This window comes from Microtus pennsylvanicus, chromosome 21 (assembly GCF_037038515.1).
Source record: "Microtus pennsylvanicus isolate mMicPen1 chromosome 21, mMicPen1.hap1, whole genome shotgun sequence".
Lineage (NCBI taxonomy): Eukaryota > Metazoa > Chordata > Mammalia > Rodentia > Cricetidae > Microtus > Microtus pennsylvanicus.
This window is the reverse complement of record NC_134599.1, coordinates 338,617-352,181: the sequence shown is the minus strand read 5'-3', so window position 1 is coordinate 352,181 and position 13,565 is coordinate 338,617. Positions and strand designations below refer to the sequence as shown.

At 38.5% G+C, this 13,565-nt stretch overlaps 1 protein-coding gene across 9 annotated transcripts in view; it reads left to right on the top strand.

The window, feature by feature from the left end:
* Window positions 1-13,565, top strand: part of Ezh2 (enhancer of zeste 2 polycomb repressive complex 2 subunit) — a 65,993-nt gene that overhangs the window by 26,402 nt on the left and 26,026 nt on the right. For 4 of the 9 annotated variants that reach the window (XM_075955373.1, XM_075955369.1, XM_075955372.1 and 1 more), the window contains exons 2-3: window positions 1,095-1,218; window positions 2,114-2,215. In XM_075955373.1, coding sequence (XP_075811488.1) covers window positions 1,102-1,218; window positions 2,114-2,215 — 219 coding nt within the window. In that variant the 5' untranslated portion in view covers window positions 1,095-1,101. Of the gene's footprint in view, window positions 1-588; window positions 638-1,094; window positions 1,219-2,113; window positions 2,243-13,565 lie in introns of those variants that run through there. The other 5 variants (XM_075955371.1, XM_075955367.1, XM_075955370.1 and 2 more) reach the window with 2 other exon arrangements.

The window sequence follows — 13,565 nt, the reverse complement described above, 5'->3', positions numbered from 1 at the left end:
GATTCCTTGTATAAAATGGGAAGATAATTGACATAACCTGTGCACATCTTCTGTGTACTTCAGATTATCTGTAGTATACTTACTGTAACTAATATAATGCAGACACATTTAAATAGTTGCTGTTTGTTGTTTACTACTGTTTAGGGGAAATTACCGGAAGTTTGTACATGTTCACTATAGAAGTGACTGTTGTAGACCTGGCTCCATAGAGCCAGAGTGATATGTGGGATAGACAATGCTTCAAGTGTTGGAAATTGGCTAGGGATCTGTGGAGTGGCTGGGCTATAACAGTGTGTGCTTACCCTCATTTTTTGTGTGGAACGCATAGTACTTAGTGTGTAATAAATTCAAGTTTTGTTTTGTTTCCTATTTTCTGGAAATATTTTTTTCTTGAATATTTTTGAACAGAAATTTGTTGAGTCCATAAATGTGAAGTCTGTGACTATTGGGAGTAAGATTCAGTTACACATTGCTTCTATAATAACTTTTAAAAGTGTATTTTATTTCATTTATTTTTTTTGTATTTTATTTTTTATATGTGGGTGTTTTGCCTACATATTATGTCTGTGCACCATTGTGTGCTTGAAGCTTGAGGAGGCCAGAAGATGGTGTCAGATTCCTAGAAATGGAGTTAAAGGTGGGTGTGAGCCGGCATGTAGGTTCTGGAAATTGGCCTGAGTCCTCTGGGAGAGCAGCCAGTACCTTTAATCACTGAGCCATCTCTCTAGCCCCTATAATAGCCTTTTAACAATTAAAAACTTAATGTTTTACATTTTTTTTCTCTAAAAATGAATTTTGTGGAGTAAAAACTAGCTTGTGGTATAATATACATACTTTCTATAATCAGATCACATTTCTGTAAACCCATTACTATTTAGGATGATAGACTATTTATAAATAAAAATATGCTTTAAATGATGTCATTAAATGAAATCATTCAATGACACATTTCCAAGATCTAACCATATAGAACACATAAGCATTTCTCTACAAATATCAGTAAAAATGTTTTGTTGATATCAGCTTCCTTGGGACTAAAAGATCTTATTCAACAAATTGGATAAATGATTTTAATATGAAATCATTGCTTTTAGAATAATCATGGGCCAGACTGGGAAGAAATCTGAGAAGGGACCGGTTTGTTGGCGGAAACGTGTAAAATCAGAGTACATGAGACTGAGACAGCTCAAGAGGTTCAGAAGAGCTGATGAAGTAAAGGTAATTTTAATCTTTTACAAAATTGCATATATAATTGAAACTAGTTTCCTTCACCCCCCAAGTTAAATAGTTTTTCTTTGAAATGATACATTTCAGTCAAATTTACAGTCATATTTACAGTAAAGTCAACAAAGACTTGAAAGCTATGGTCCTTGATCTTTCTTAATTAAAATGGCATTATGACTGCTTGGTGGAGTGGTGTAGCCTCTAATCCCAGCACCTGAGAGGTAGAGGCAGGAGGATCAGGAGTTCAGGACTGTACTGAGTAGATGGCTTATCAGGTAAACACACTCACTGCCAAGCCTGATGGCCTAATTTGATCTTGAGACCTTCATGGTGGAAGGAGAGAACCAAGTCACACAAGTCCTCTGACTTCCATAGAAGTCCTGTGGCATATACATGTACAGCTCGTGAATCAACAATGTAATAAAATCATAAAGACGTTAAAGATCATCATGGGATATAAATGAATTTGAGGTCAGCATGGGATACATGAGATTTCTCAAAAAAAAAATCGTGCTCATTAATGGTAACAGAAATACATTAGTCTAAGGATTATTTAGCCTGATTGGAAATTAGTCTTTTCAGTGTACCTTTGCACTGCTTGTGTAGACTCAGCCCAAACAGACTTTTGTTTGTGTTTCTAAAGTCATTGTGATTTCTGAAGTACAAAGTTAAAGAGGATGGGAGTAGTTTCCGGTTCCTGTCTCATCTACAGTGAAGTAGCAGGGCGATGTTTTTGTATGTATTAGAGTGTGGGAACTGTAGTGACTGTATACAGTCTGTGTTCATTTGAGGACATGGTCATGGTACTTCTGAGGATTTACTAGAGTTTAACATGCTTTAGAGATGCTTTATATTGTAACAGTGAACCATTTTTGTTTGTTTTTAAAAGACTATGTTTAGTTCCAATCGTCAGAGAATTTTGGAAAGAACAGAAACCTTAAACCAAGAATGGAAGCAGCGAAGGATACAACCTGTGCACATCATGACTTCTGTGAGCTCATTGCGCGGGACCAGGGAGGTTGGTGAACACAACGTGTTGTGATAATTGTCCACACACATTTTTTTTTCTTGTTGGAATGTTTATTGCTTATTGGGAAGAAGTCCCTGGCTTCAGGATGTTGTGCGAATGGCAGCCTTCGATCACACTACTCGCAATTCCTGGTCAGAGTGTCCAAGCATATTAAAATAACTTTGAAATCAAATCTCTAAAATGCTCATCAGTTCAGTATTTAGAGCAAAGCCTTCAAACTTGCAATTGCTTTCCTCCTTGTCTCCTTAATATAAATTAGCCATGTGGTAAGCAAACTTTTTTTCATATTTATGAGCTTAGAAAGCTTATTATGTATTTTGTTTAAAGGCTAAGGCTTCTATGAGAATTTAAAAAATTCAGTGTTGAGATTGGTATTTTCTTTTCTGAGTGAGGTAGATCTTAATCACCATCAGGTTATAATCTCAACAGTCCTATGGTAGGGTCTGTAATTAAATATTTCACCAAAGCATGCTGCCAGCAGATGAGGGGAATGGCAAAGGTCTAAACAGAAGAGAGGTCATTATTAGCATTCAGGTTGACCATTTCTTTTAAGGTGCCTGTTTTATGTAGAAAGACTTGGTATAGGGTGTTAAATGGAAACCAAAGGAAAAAAGTAATTTGGAATTAAGATTATACCATTGTAGTAGATTATTTATGAGTGTATAAACGGGAACATCTGTTTGTTTTAAAGGAATTATTCAATGAGAATTTTAAAATATACCATATTACAATAAACAAGGCATAATTTGCTGTCGTATGAAGCTTGTGGAGGTGGTGTGACACACAGGCTTCAAAGGCTTAAGTAGCTATGTGATCCTTAGATGTTAATGGTGTGGTTTTGGTGAGAATACATGATTTGGAAAGGCTCCTAGTTATTTATAATTTGTTAGGTGGCAACTCTTTAAAGTCTGATTTATAATTTTATAAATACATGTTTTATACTGATACCTTCCCCAATATCTCATGCAAATCAAAGAGTAGACATTGGAGGTGATAGCTTTCGTTATCATATGAAGGATAAAGGGTGCTTCTCTATGCCTGAACATTCTAAGACAGGCCTTTCAGGTGATTCTTTTGCAAGGTTTGTTTATTTGTTTAAGATTTATTTTTGAATGGGGTATAATAGCCTACATCTGAGGCAGGCAGATAACCTGTGAATTCAAGTTTAGTTAGGGCTACATAATAAAGCCCCCATCTAAAAAAATTATTTTTATGTGTATGAGTGTTTGTATGTGTATAAATGGACTGTATGTGCCTTGTATCTGTAGAGATCAGAAGGAACCCATTCCCCTGGAACTAGAATTAAGGCTGGTTATAAGCTACCTTGTAAATGCTAGAAACTGAACTCAGGTCTTCTGCAAGAGCAGCAAGTGCTCTCAATTACTGAGCCATCTCTCTATCCCCTTCATTTGAAAGTTTTGTTTGGTGACCTTTTTAAAATTTATAGTATTTCATTCAGGAGTAAATTCATGAATTATTTAATCTCTCTCTCTCTCTCTCTCTCTCTCTCTCTCTCTCTCTCTCTCTCTCACACACACACACACACACACACACACACACACACACACACACACACTACTGTGTCCAGTTAATGGTGCTTGTACTTTTGTTTGGTCCGGGGCTGAGTCTGCATCTGCTTGCGCTCCGGGCTGCTGCACAGGACATGACCACCATTGATCTTAGCCCTGGTACCTGCACCGTTCTGCTCCTCCATCACTCCCATCACTCCTCCCACTCTTTTGGGGAGGCCAAAAGAGGGCATCAGATCCTCTGGAACTGAAGTTACAGGCTGTTTTGAGCAACCTGACATGGATCCTAAGAACTGAGCTCAGGTCCTCTGCAAGAATCATAAGGTTTTCAATGGTTAAGCCATCTCTTTAATGCCTTTGTTCATTAATATATATAAATATATGTTATTATATATTATTTATATATCACATATTTATATATTCACATATATTTATATATTTATTTATATTATATATTATATATAAATATATTTCTTTTTATTATTTTATTATTTATATTTATTTTTAAATAAAATATTTTATTATTTATATTTATATATTTATTTATATATTATATATTATTTATATATATTTCTGACTTGAAGGCAGTGACAATATGTTTTGCATTAATTTTCTTTGGTCTTCAGATAATCTTTTAAAGGATTATTCAGCATCAAGATGCCATTAAGCAATACCAAGAATACATACCTATTGCTATTAAGTGATTGTTCACCAAAATACAGTTTCCAAGTGACTAACTTTATCTTAACAACTAGAAAAACTTTTGAGTCTTCACTTTTTTTTTAGTTGTTTTCCACCTAGGTTTAGTAAAGAAATTGGCATTGCTCTTGATGTTCTTAGTGTATTCCTCATATTTGTCATTTTTCCCCACTAAAAACTATGAAGTATTTTTTCTTCAGTGATTTGTTGTTTGCTTTTTGAGCTAGAATCTCACTATGTAGGTTTAGCTGGCCTGGAACTCACTGCCTGCTGGAGTTAGAGGCGCATGCCGCTACACTTGCCCTTCATTATTTTGAGTGTAGATTGTTGTTTGTACTGTGAATGCCTTGCTTAGATAATGTCTGTCTGCTTGGTAAATGACGTGATAAGTAATAAAATAACTCACCATGTATATCTATCTCTAGGAGAATGTTTGTAAGTGTCTGTGTCTTATTAATGAGAAAAGTGAGAATTTTGGTCTGCATGTAAATGTGGTGTTGTTAGCAATAGAAATAGCATTAGGTAGATATAGTAGTTTTTATATTCATGAAGAACTTTAAAACTTTTGGACTTTTAAATATATTATGCAGGTTTGCTCTTTCTGGTAATATCTGAGGCAATTAAAATAATTGACTTATGATACAAGTAATATTTTTTAAAAAGTTCTGTTAAAATAATAGAACATGTAAGTGCAATTTAAACTGATCATTTTTTGTTGAAGAAAAACTGGGTCTGATTTACAGGTATGTAAATACTTGATTTCATGGCTTAGTGCCTTTACTCAGGTGATTGTAAATAGGACGTTTAGTTACAATTTGCAAAGAAAAAACAATCGTAGTGTAGGCAAGGTGTTAGTACCGTTAAGAACACTAGCTGCTCTTCCAGAGGATCTGGGTTCAATTCCTAGCTCCTGCATGGCAGCTCACAATTGTCTGTAACTCCACTTCCAGGGGATCTGCCATCCTCACACAGACATACATGCAGTAAAAGAAGGAGCAGGGTTCAGCTGCAGAACCACTGTTATGTGACTCACAGTTGCCTGTAACTCCGGGACTCTAGGGGTTCCATAGCTTCCTTTGAGCCTCTTCAAGAACCCCTACTCAGGTGTACATACCCACAGGCACATAATTAAAAACAGCACTACCATTTTGCAACACCCCAGTCCTCAGATACATTCTTAAGCTTCAGTACAGTAGCATTTTTCTTGCAAGTTTTGAGATTATAAGAATTTAAGGTTTTGAAGCTGGTGTGGTGGTCACTTAATAGCAATAGGTATGTATTCTTGGTATTGCTTAATGGCATCTTGATGCTGAATAATCCTTTAAAAGATTATCTGAAGCCCTGGGTCTACAGCTCAGCCAAGTGACTGTTGCAGTCCCTGCCAGCGCTGCCATCTCTCCGCCTCCTCTGTTTGTTTTGTATTTGACTACTTTGGTATCTGGCCTAAGTTAATTGAGATTTTCATACAATTTGGATTAGAAATAGTAGTTTTTTATTCTTCACATCTTTCATATTTTTCCATTTTGATATCATCTCTAGTAAATTTAGTTATATTTTAAATTTTTGATTTTTTTTTTATTCCTCAAGGACTTAGAAATTATTCAGGATTATAAATTACCTATCTTTTAGTTTTCTGTTTAGTTTTGTATTCTAATAACCATTTAACCCATTAAGGATTTTCATGGCAAAAACAGTGAGTGAAGGTGGGGTGTACCTTTTTGTTGAGCTGTCTGGTTGCTTTAATACTATTTTGACTAGTCAGTCAACAGTAGAGAGCGCTTAATTATCTGTTGGCAAAGTCAGCAGAAGCTGCCAACTCTGCAGGGTCTCTTGTACCAAAACCTAAGTGTAGCTCACTCCGGAGTTGTGATAGCTTTGCCTGTTCATGTTTAGTGGGACTGCTCTGCGTTGTTAGTTTTTGGAACAGGTTTGCTGTCACAGCTTATAGGTGGCCCAAACTCACATAATGCTCTGTTTAGGTTTTAGTTTCTTTCCTTTCTGTGGTAGTAATGGTTTAGTTTTATGTCACAGCGCCATTATTGAAGTAGATACTTGAGACTGCATGTGCACAATAGTTTGGTGTCCCATTATCTGTCTCCTGCCCCTCACGCCTGCTTTCCTTTTCTTTTGGTGTTTTATTTTTCCCCTGTGATTTTTTTTTTTTTTTTTGGTTTTACGAGACAGGGTTTCTCTGGAACTCCGTTTGTAGACCAGGCTGGCCTCACAGAGATCCGCCTGCCTCTGCCTCCCGAGTTCTGGGATTAAAGGCGTGCTCCACCACTGCCCGACTTTCCCCTGTAATTTTGATTTTTGTTTTGGAAAGGGTTCCATAGCCCAGGCTGACCTTGAACTCTTGAACTCCTTATTCCATCTTTATCAAGTGCTGGGGCTTAGACATACACCAAAACACCTAGAGTTTTGAGCATTTTATAATTTATGTCTTAGGGCTATGCTCTGTTTGTGATCTTGAGTTTTAACAAAACTGGTTTTTAGCAGAACAGCATATAATGAAGGATATGTTTAACCTCATGGCCTTAGCCAACAGACTGTCTTGGATTTTACCATAGGATTAGGTTTGTTGTTTATGAACCCTTCATTTAGGATTAAACTTCTGAAGAAGGGGATACAAGGAAGGGCGTTAAGGAACAGAACTTATATAGTGAATCTGTCTGTCTGCCTTTTATATAAAGGGATGATTTATTAGAATGGCTTACAGCTGTGGTCCAACTAGTTCAGCCAATGGAAGATCCAAGAACCCAGTATTAGTCAGTCCATGAGGTTGAATGTCTCAGCTGGTTTACACCAGAATCCCAAAGAAGTAAACTCTAGCATCAGTGAAGGAATTGACTTGCTAATGAGAGTGAGAGCAAGCAGGCAGAGATTGTAAACTTCCTTCTTCCATGTCCTTTATTGTAGGCCGCCAGCAAAAAGTGTGGCCCAGATTAAAGGTGAATCTTCCTACTTCAAAGGTCCGGATTAGAAGTGGATTTCCCCACTTCAGATGATTTAATTGAGAAAAATTCCTCATTGGTGTGCCCAGCTATTTGGATTTTAGTTAATTTCATGCGTAGTCAAGTTGACACCAGTAATAGCTATTACAAGGCCACCCCTTGTCAGCTGGACATACAATCATATCTCCTTATGTCATGCTTAATTTCCAAATGAAAACAATAGCTCATAATTAAATCTAGCACAATATAACTATCCCTCATAGAAACACATTATAAATTTAGAATAGGTGGCTATGTCCTTTGAGGGACAGTCTTTAGTATCTCAAATTTAAATTTGATGACCATTGATATTCTCTTAATTGATATTGTAGTACATGATAAAGAAACTGAGGAAAGAAAATACAAATATCTTTACAAACACAAACAAAGTACATCAGAACTACTTGTGTACCTTATAATCCATGTCTCTGCAGCTGGTTGTGTGGTCTGAGCTGGTTTTTATAATTACCTTCCTCTACTATCCATTCTGTATTTCCCCCACTCTCAGCAATAACCTTAGCTGGTCTTGGCTCTTTTCCTATAGGAGTTACCCATCTTCATTCCTGAAGGAGCCTTTGTCATCCTGCCTGGAACAGCTTGTTGTAGTTTCCCATTGACTTTAATCACAGGACACGGTCGCACCAAGAGATGCCCTAAAGGATCTCCTACACTGCAGACAGTCTTTCCTCAGTGTGGAGAAGCAATCCAATTACCTCTTGGTAATCTGGATCAACCACCTCCCCTAACAAGGCTATTTCTTTCTTAGCCTGTTGGCTTTCAGGGCATCAAAAGCTTAAAGAGGCCAGGGAGATGTCTGACTTCCAGATCAATGGAATGTTTGTTGTGTCTACTGGCAGAACTCCCACTCTGCAACCAAAATTTCTAGGTCACGGGAACAGGAAGCAAAAATTTCTGGTGAATCACTAGTGACGATAGTGAGTGGAACTATTTCCTTTTCCACCCCTTGATTCCTGGAACCATGAATTCTAACTCTGGGAAAAGCTGTACCAATATGTACCAATATGATTAAAAACATATAGCATCTTCTGGAGAATTCTGCCCCAGCCCCCCAGACTGCTGCCACCTAATTGGTGCTCTATTGGTCTTCAAAAGGCTATTCTATCTTTCTATTAGGCCAGCTGCTTCAGGATGATGGGGAACATGGTAAGATGGGTGGATTTCAGGATCTTGGGCAACTGCCACTCTTCTTTGGCTATAAAGTGAGTTCCTTGGTCAGAAACAATACTGTGTGGAATACCAAGACAGTAGATAAGGCATTCTGAAAGTTCATAGGTGGTAGTTTTGGTAGAATCATTAGGTAAAGGAAAGTATGTACTCCAGTAAGAACAAAGCATTGTCCTTTCCATGGAGGAAGTAGTCCAGTGTGGTCAACCTGCCAACAGGTTACTAGCTGGTCTTCCTGGGGAATGGTACCACCTCTGGGGCTCAGTGTTGGTGTCCACTGTTGTCAGATCTGGCATTCAACAGCAGCTGCAGCCAGTTTGGGCTTTGTGAGTAGCAGTCCATGTTGTCAAGCCAATGTATAATTCCCATCTCTGTCACACCATGGCTACTTTGTTTATATGTCCATTGGGTAATGACAGGAATGGCTGGGGAAAGAGACTGGCTATCCATAAGACAAATCATCTACTTGATTATTGAACTCCTCCAGCTGAAGTCACCTTTTGATGACCATTTACAAAGGAAACCAAGTATGTTCACATCCTTCACCCATTTGGAGAGATTGTTCACAGATGTCTTTCTTACTAATCTAGTTGTGCTCTTCCTAAGTTCTTGACCATTTAGCCACTTTGTTGGATAAAGCCCATGAGTCAGTGAGCAGTGGTACATCTGGCCATTTTTCCTTCCAAACAAAGCATATGGCTATTTGTATTACCTGAAGTCCTGCCACTGTGAAGATTTCCCTTTGCCAGTATCTTTCAGGGTTGTCCCAGATTTTAATGCTGCAGCTGTCCGCTTCTGGTCTGCTGGATCATACTGTCCAAGTTGGTAGATGAGCCCTCACAGCAGCCTAGATCTGTTGAAGAGCTTCTCCCGTTCCAGGCCCACTCAAAGCTTGATAATGTGTGTCCAGAGTAACACACCCAAGTGTGGAATGTACTGTGTCCAGGATCCAAATAGGTCCACTAAACATTGTGCTTCTTTCTTGGTGGTAGGAGGGGCCAGGTGCAATAACTTATCTTTCACCTTAGAAGGAATACCTGCATGCCCCACACTACTGAACTCCTAAGAATTTCACTGATGTCATCAGTATAGTGAAACAGTGTGATATTTTGCAGAAGAGACAGACATTCACAATCTCTTTGAACTAAGTTATGACACAGGATCAGAGAGTTAATAGATCCTTGAGATAAAACTGTAAAGGCACTATTTCAGGGGGTGGGAGTGGGAGTACATTTTCTACTGAGGGTGGAGAAACTACTTCCTTGGGTGAGATAAATAAAACTTTTTAGAATCTGAGAGTTCAGAGTTTTTAGTTTCAATAAGGTCCTTCCACACATCTACATCCCAAGTTAAATTTTATTCTTTACCAATTAGTGCCCTTAATTTTTAACACTCTCTGAGGCTGGGGTTTGAATTTTCTTTGTAATTCAGTCAGTCTTATAATAATATAATAAAGGCTTTAGTTTGATTTTCTGCAATTTGAGCAGTGGCTGTTGGTGAGAAGATTCTCTTCCAGGGCATACATAGAAACCTTGACTAGTGGTTCTCAACCTTCCTAATAATGATCCTTTAATACAATTCCTCATGTTATGGTGGCTCTACTCTTAAAATTATCTTGTTGCTACTTTATAACTGTAATTTTGCTACTCTTAGAAATTGTAATGTAAGCCGGGCGGTGGTGGCGCACACCTTTAATCCCAGCACTTGGGAGGCAGAGGCAGGTGGATCTCTGGGTGTTTGAGGCCAGCCTAGGCTGCAAGAAACCCTGTCTTGAAAAACCAAAAAAAAAAAAAAAAAAAAAAAAAAACCGAAAGAAAGAAAGAAAGAAATCGTAATGCAAGTATCTGATATGCAGGATATCTATGTGACACCCCCCCCCCCCCCCCCGCCAAGGGTCATGACCAATAGGTTGAGAACCACTACTTTAGGCTGTATATGCATCTAGGGCTGGTCAGTTTTATAACTGAGTTCATCGTTGTCCTTAACTTTATTCTGAGATGTTAGAAATTGGGTTAACATTATCATGATTCTTTTCCTTTGTCAATTTTTTTTTCTTTCGTTTGTTTGGTTTTTCCGAGACAAGGTTTATCTTTGTTTCAGGCCTAGCTGTCCTGTAACTAGCTCTTGTAGACCAGTCTGACCTCTAACTCGCCTGCCTCTGCCTCCCGAGTGCTGGAATTAAAGGCATGCGCTACCCTGCCCCCCAGCTTCCAGAGCCCATACTCTTTTTTTTTTTAATATTTATTATGTATACAATATTCTTTCTGTGTGTATGCCTACAGGCCAGAAGAGGGCACCAGATCTCATTACAGATGGTTGTAAGCCACCATGTGGTTGCTGGGAATTGAACTCAGGACCTTTGGAAGAACAGGCAATGTTCTTAACCTCTGAGCCATCTCTCCAGCCCCTTCCTTTGAAACTTTATGCAGAGATGCTGGGGCAACCAACTAGTACCATCACTTTCCTTATGTTTCCACAAATTGTCAAAAGTTTTATATTCAGAGTTATTGAGTCCATTGCCTTTCACATTTTGTGAATCAGGAAAATCAAATGCATTTGTCCCAAGTTTGTAAAGTAGTCCACACCTTGGGCTTTCAGTACTCTCTGAGCATCGGGGAGAGGCTTCAGTAACTAGAGAGGTTTCAGTAATAGGTGTTGGCAAAGTGGAAAGCCTATTCCAGATACTTAAAAGATTTATCCTCATTTTTCTGTTGCTCTAAAACCTCTTCTGGTATTAAAATCTGTATTCAGGTTTTTTTTTTGTGTGTGTGTGTAACCGAACTGATTGAATTAGTGAATGAATCTGTCCGTCCATCTATCACCTGTCTGTCTGTCTGTCTGTCTATCTATCTATCTATCTATCTATCTATCTATCTATCTATCTATCTATCTATCTATAATGGCTTAAAGGCTGGTCCAGCTAGTCCAGCAATGGCTGTCTACCAATGGAAGGTCCAAAATCTAGTAGTTGTTTAGTCCATGAGACTAGATGCTTCAGCTGGTCTTCAGTGTACACTTAATCCAGTGTTCTAATGCCAGTGAAGGACCTGAAGGCAAGCAAAGAGAGAGCAAGTTTTCTTCTGTGACTTTTATATAGGCTACCAGCAGAACGTGTGGCCCAGATTAAAGGTGGATCTTCCCATTCAAAAGATCTGGATTGAAGATGTATCTTCTTACCTCAAAGATCAGGATTAGAAGTGGGTCTTCCCACTTGAAATGATTTACTAAATAAAAAATTCCCTCACAGGTGTACCTAGCCATTTGGGTTTTAGTTAATTGGGTTTTAATTAATTAGGGTTTTAGTTAATTCAAGGTGAAAATCAAGAATTGCTGTCATACTAATCCACCTGAAAGGCTGCATATAATCTTATTACTCTGGAAACAGATGCAGAGGGATACATGTGCTGGTGTATAGCTTTAACCCAGCCAGAGGCAGGAAGATCTCTGAGTTCAAAGATAGCCTTGTCTATAAAGCAAGTTCTAGGCCAATTAGGGACACCATGACATCTTATCACAAACAAACAATAACAACAACAAACACGGCACAAAAACTTGGGTTTGCTCCCTTTCTTTCCTTAAGTCTTGAAGAAAAATTAAGGTAGTTTCAGAAATAATTTTCAGCTTCTCTTTAGGGTTGATGGAAGCTGAGTTCTCCTCTTTTCTTGGCTGTGGCCTTCCTAGAGTTGATGGTAGCTTACATTTTCTTTTGGGATGAACGCTTTCCTGTACCTTCTTCATTGTTCTCCTGGAGAAATAGAAGTATGTGTGAAACTATTGACAGTTCATTGTGTCTCAGCATGAACTAATTAAATGAGCCGAGTATCCAAGATGTATGATTACACACTTGGTAGCTGTTGGTATAACTCCCATGTACTTTTTTGAGTTGGTCTTAACTGACCACAGGCTAAAGATCACACAGAGGCGCAATGGGTATAGCTGTTGTTGTCCTTTGGGGTGTCCTACCTAAAATGGGGACAATTTACTCATGGGGTAGTGGTGAATTTTAATGTCAGCTTCAGTAAAGTCTCTGCCTGGCACATAGTAGGATGTGTTAATTTTTCCCCTTTCCAGCACTCATTCACCTGCACTCCCTCTACGATTTTCCATAACACAATTTTTACTGGGAACCACTCTTCTGCCAAGAGTCTGTTTGGTTGTGTATTCCTACAACTACTATTTTTGGCTTGATTTCCCTCTCCAGCCACAGTTGCCTATTGTACCAGCTGGTTGATGTGAGTCTCCAAGCTCAGAAGAGCCTTGTTACTTAGCAGTGAGCTGTGTTTCTCTGAAAATGTGGCACCGTTATAACTAGTTTTCTGTCTTCACTATTGCTGGCGAATCTTCTGTAATGTCCTGTGTGATCTTGAAATTGGAATTAGAATTAGAAACTCAAATTGCTAAAGTAGACCTCCTAGAGACACAACTGAACTGGTAAAAATGTTACAGAGACTTGCAACAGTTTTTGGCCTGCTAAATTATGACTAAAGTATTGAATGTGAAAGATTCAAAGAAGGTAAAGTTGCTAAGTAGCTGGCAGTTTTGTGTAATTTTCCTGTAAATCCACACATAACATTTCCTTACTTGTCTTACTTGCAAATTCCGTGGCATTTCCGGATCATTTCATTAGGGAGATGGGTATGCTTACATCATGGTTAGCGGCTAAGGGTGGGGTAGGATCCTGAGGTGCTGCAGAGCTCAGGTCAGTTTTCCATGTAGGTGTTCTCAGGGCTCTGAACCGAACTTTCTGTTGGGGACAATCAGCAAACGCAGTCTGTGATTCCATAAATCTGTTTGAGATACTGTGCTGAGCATTATTTTGAGGCAGAGAGGGAGAATCGTACTTTTTCCTTCAGTTACTTTTCCCCTTACAGAGCTTATGTTTCATCCCTTGGGGCTTGTGGATGCCGC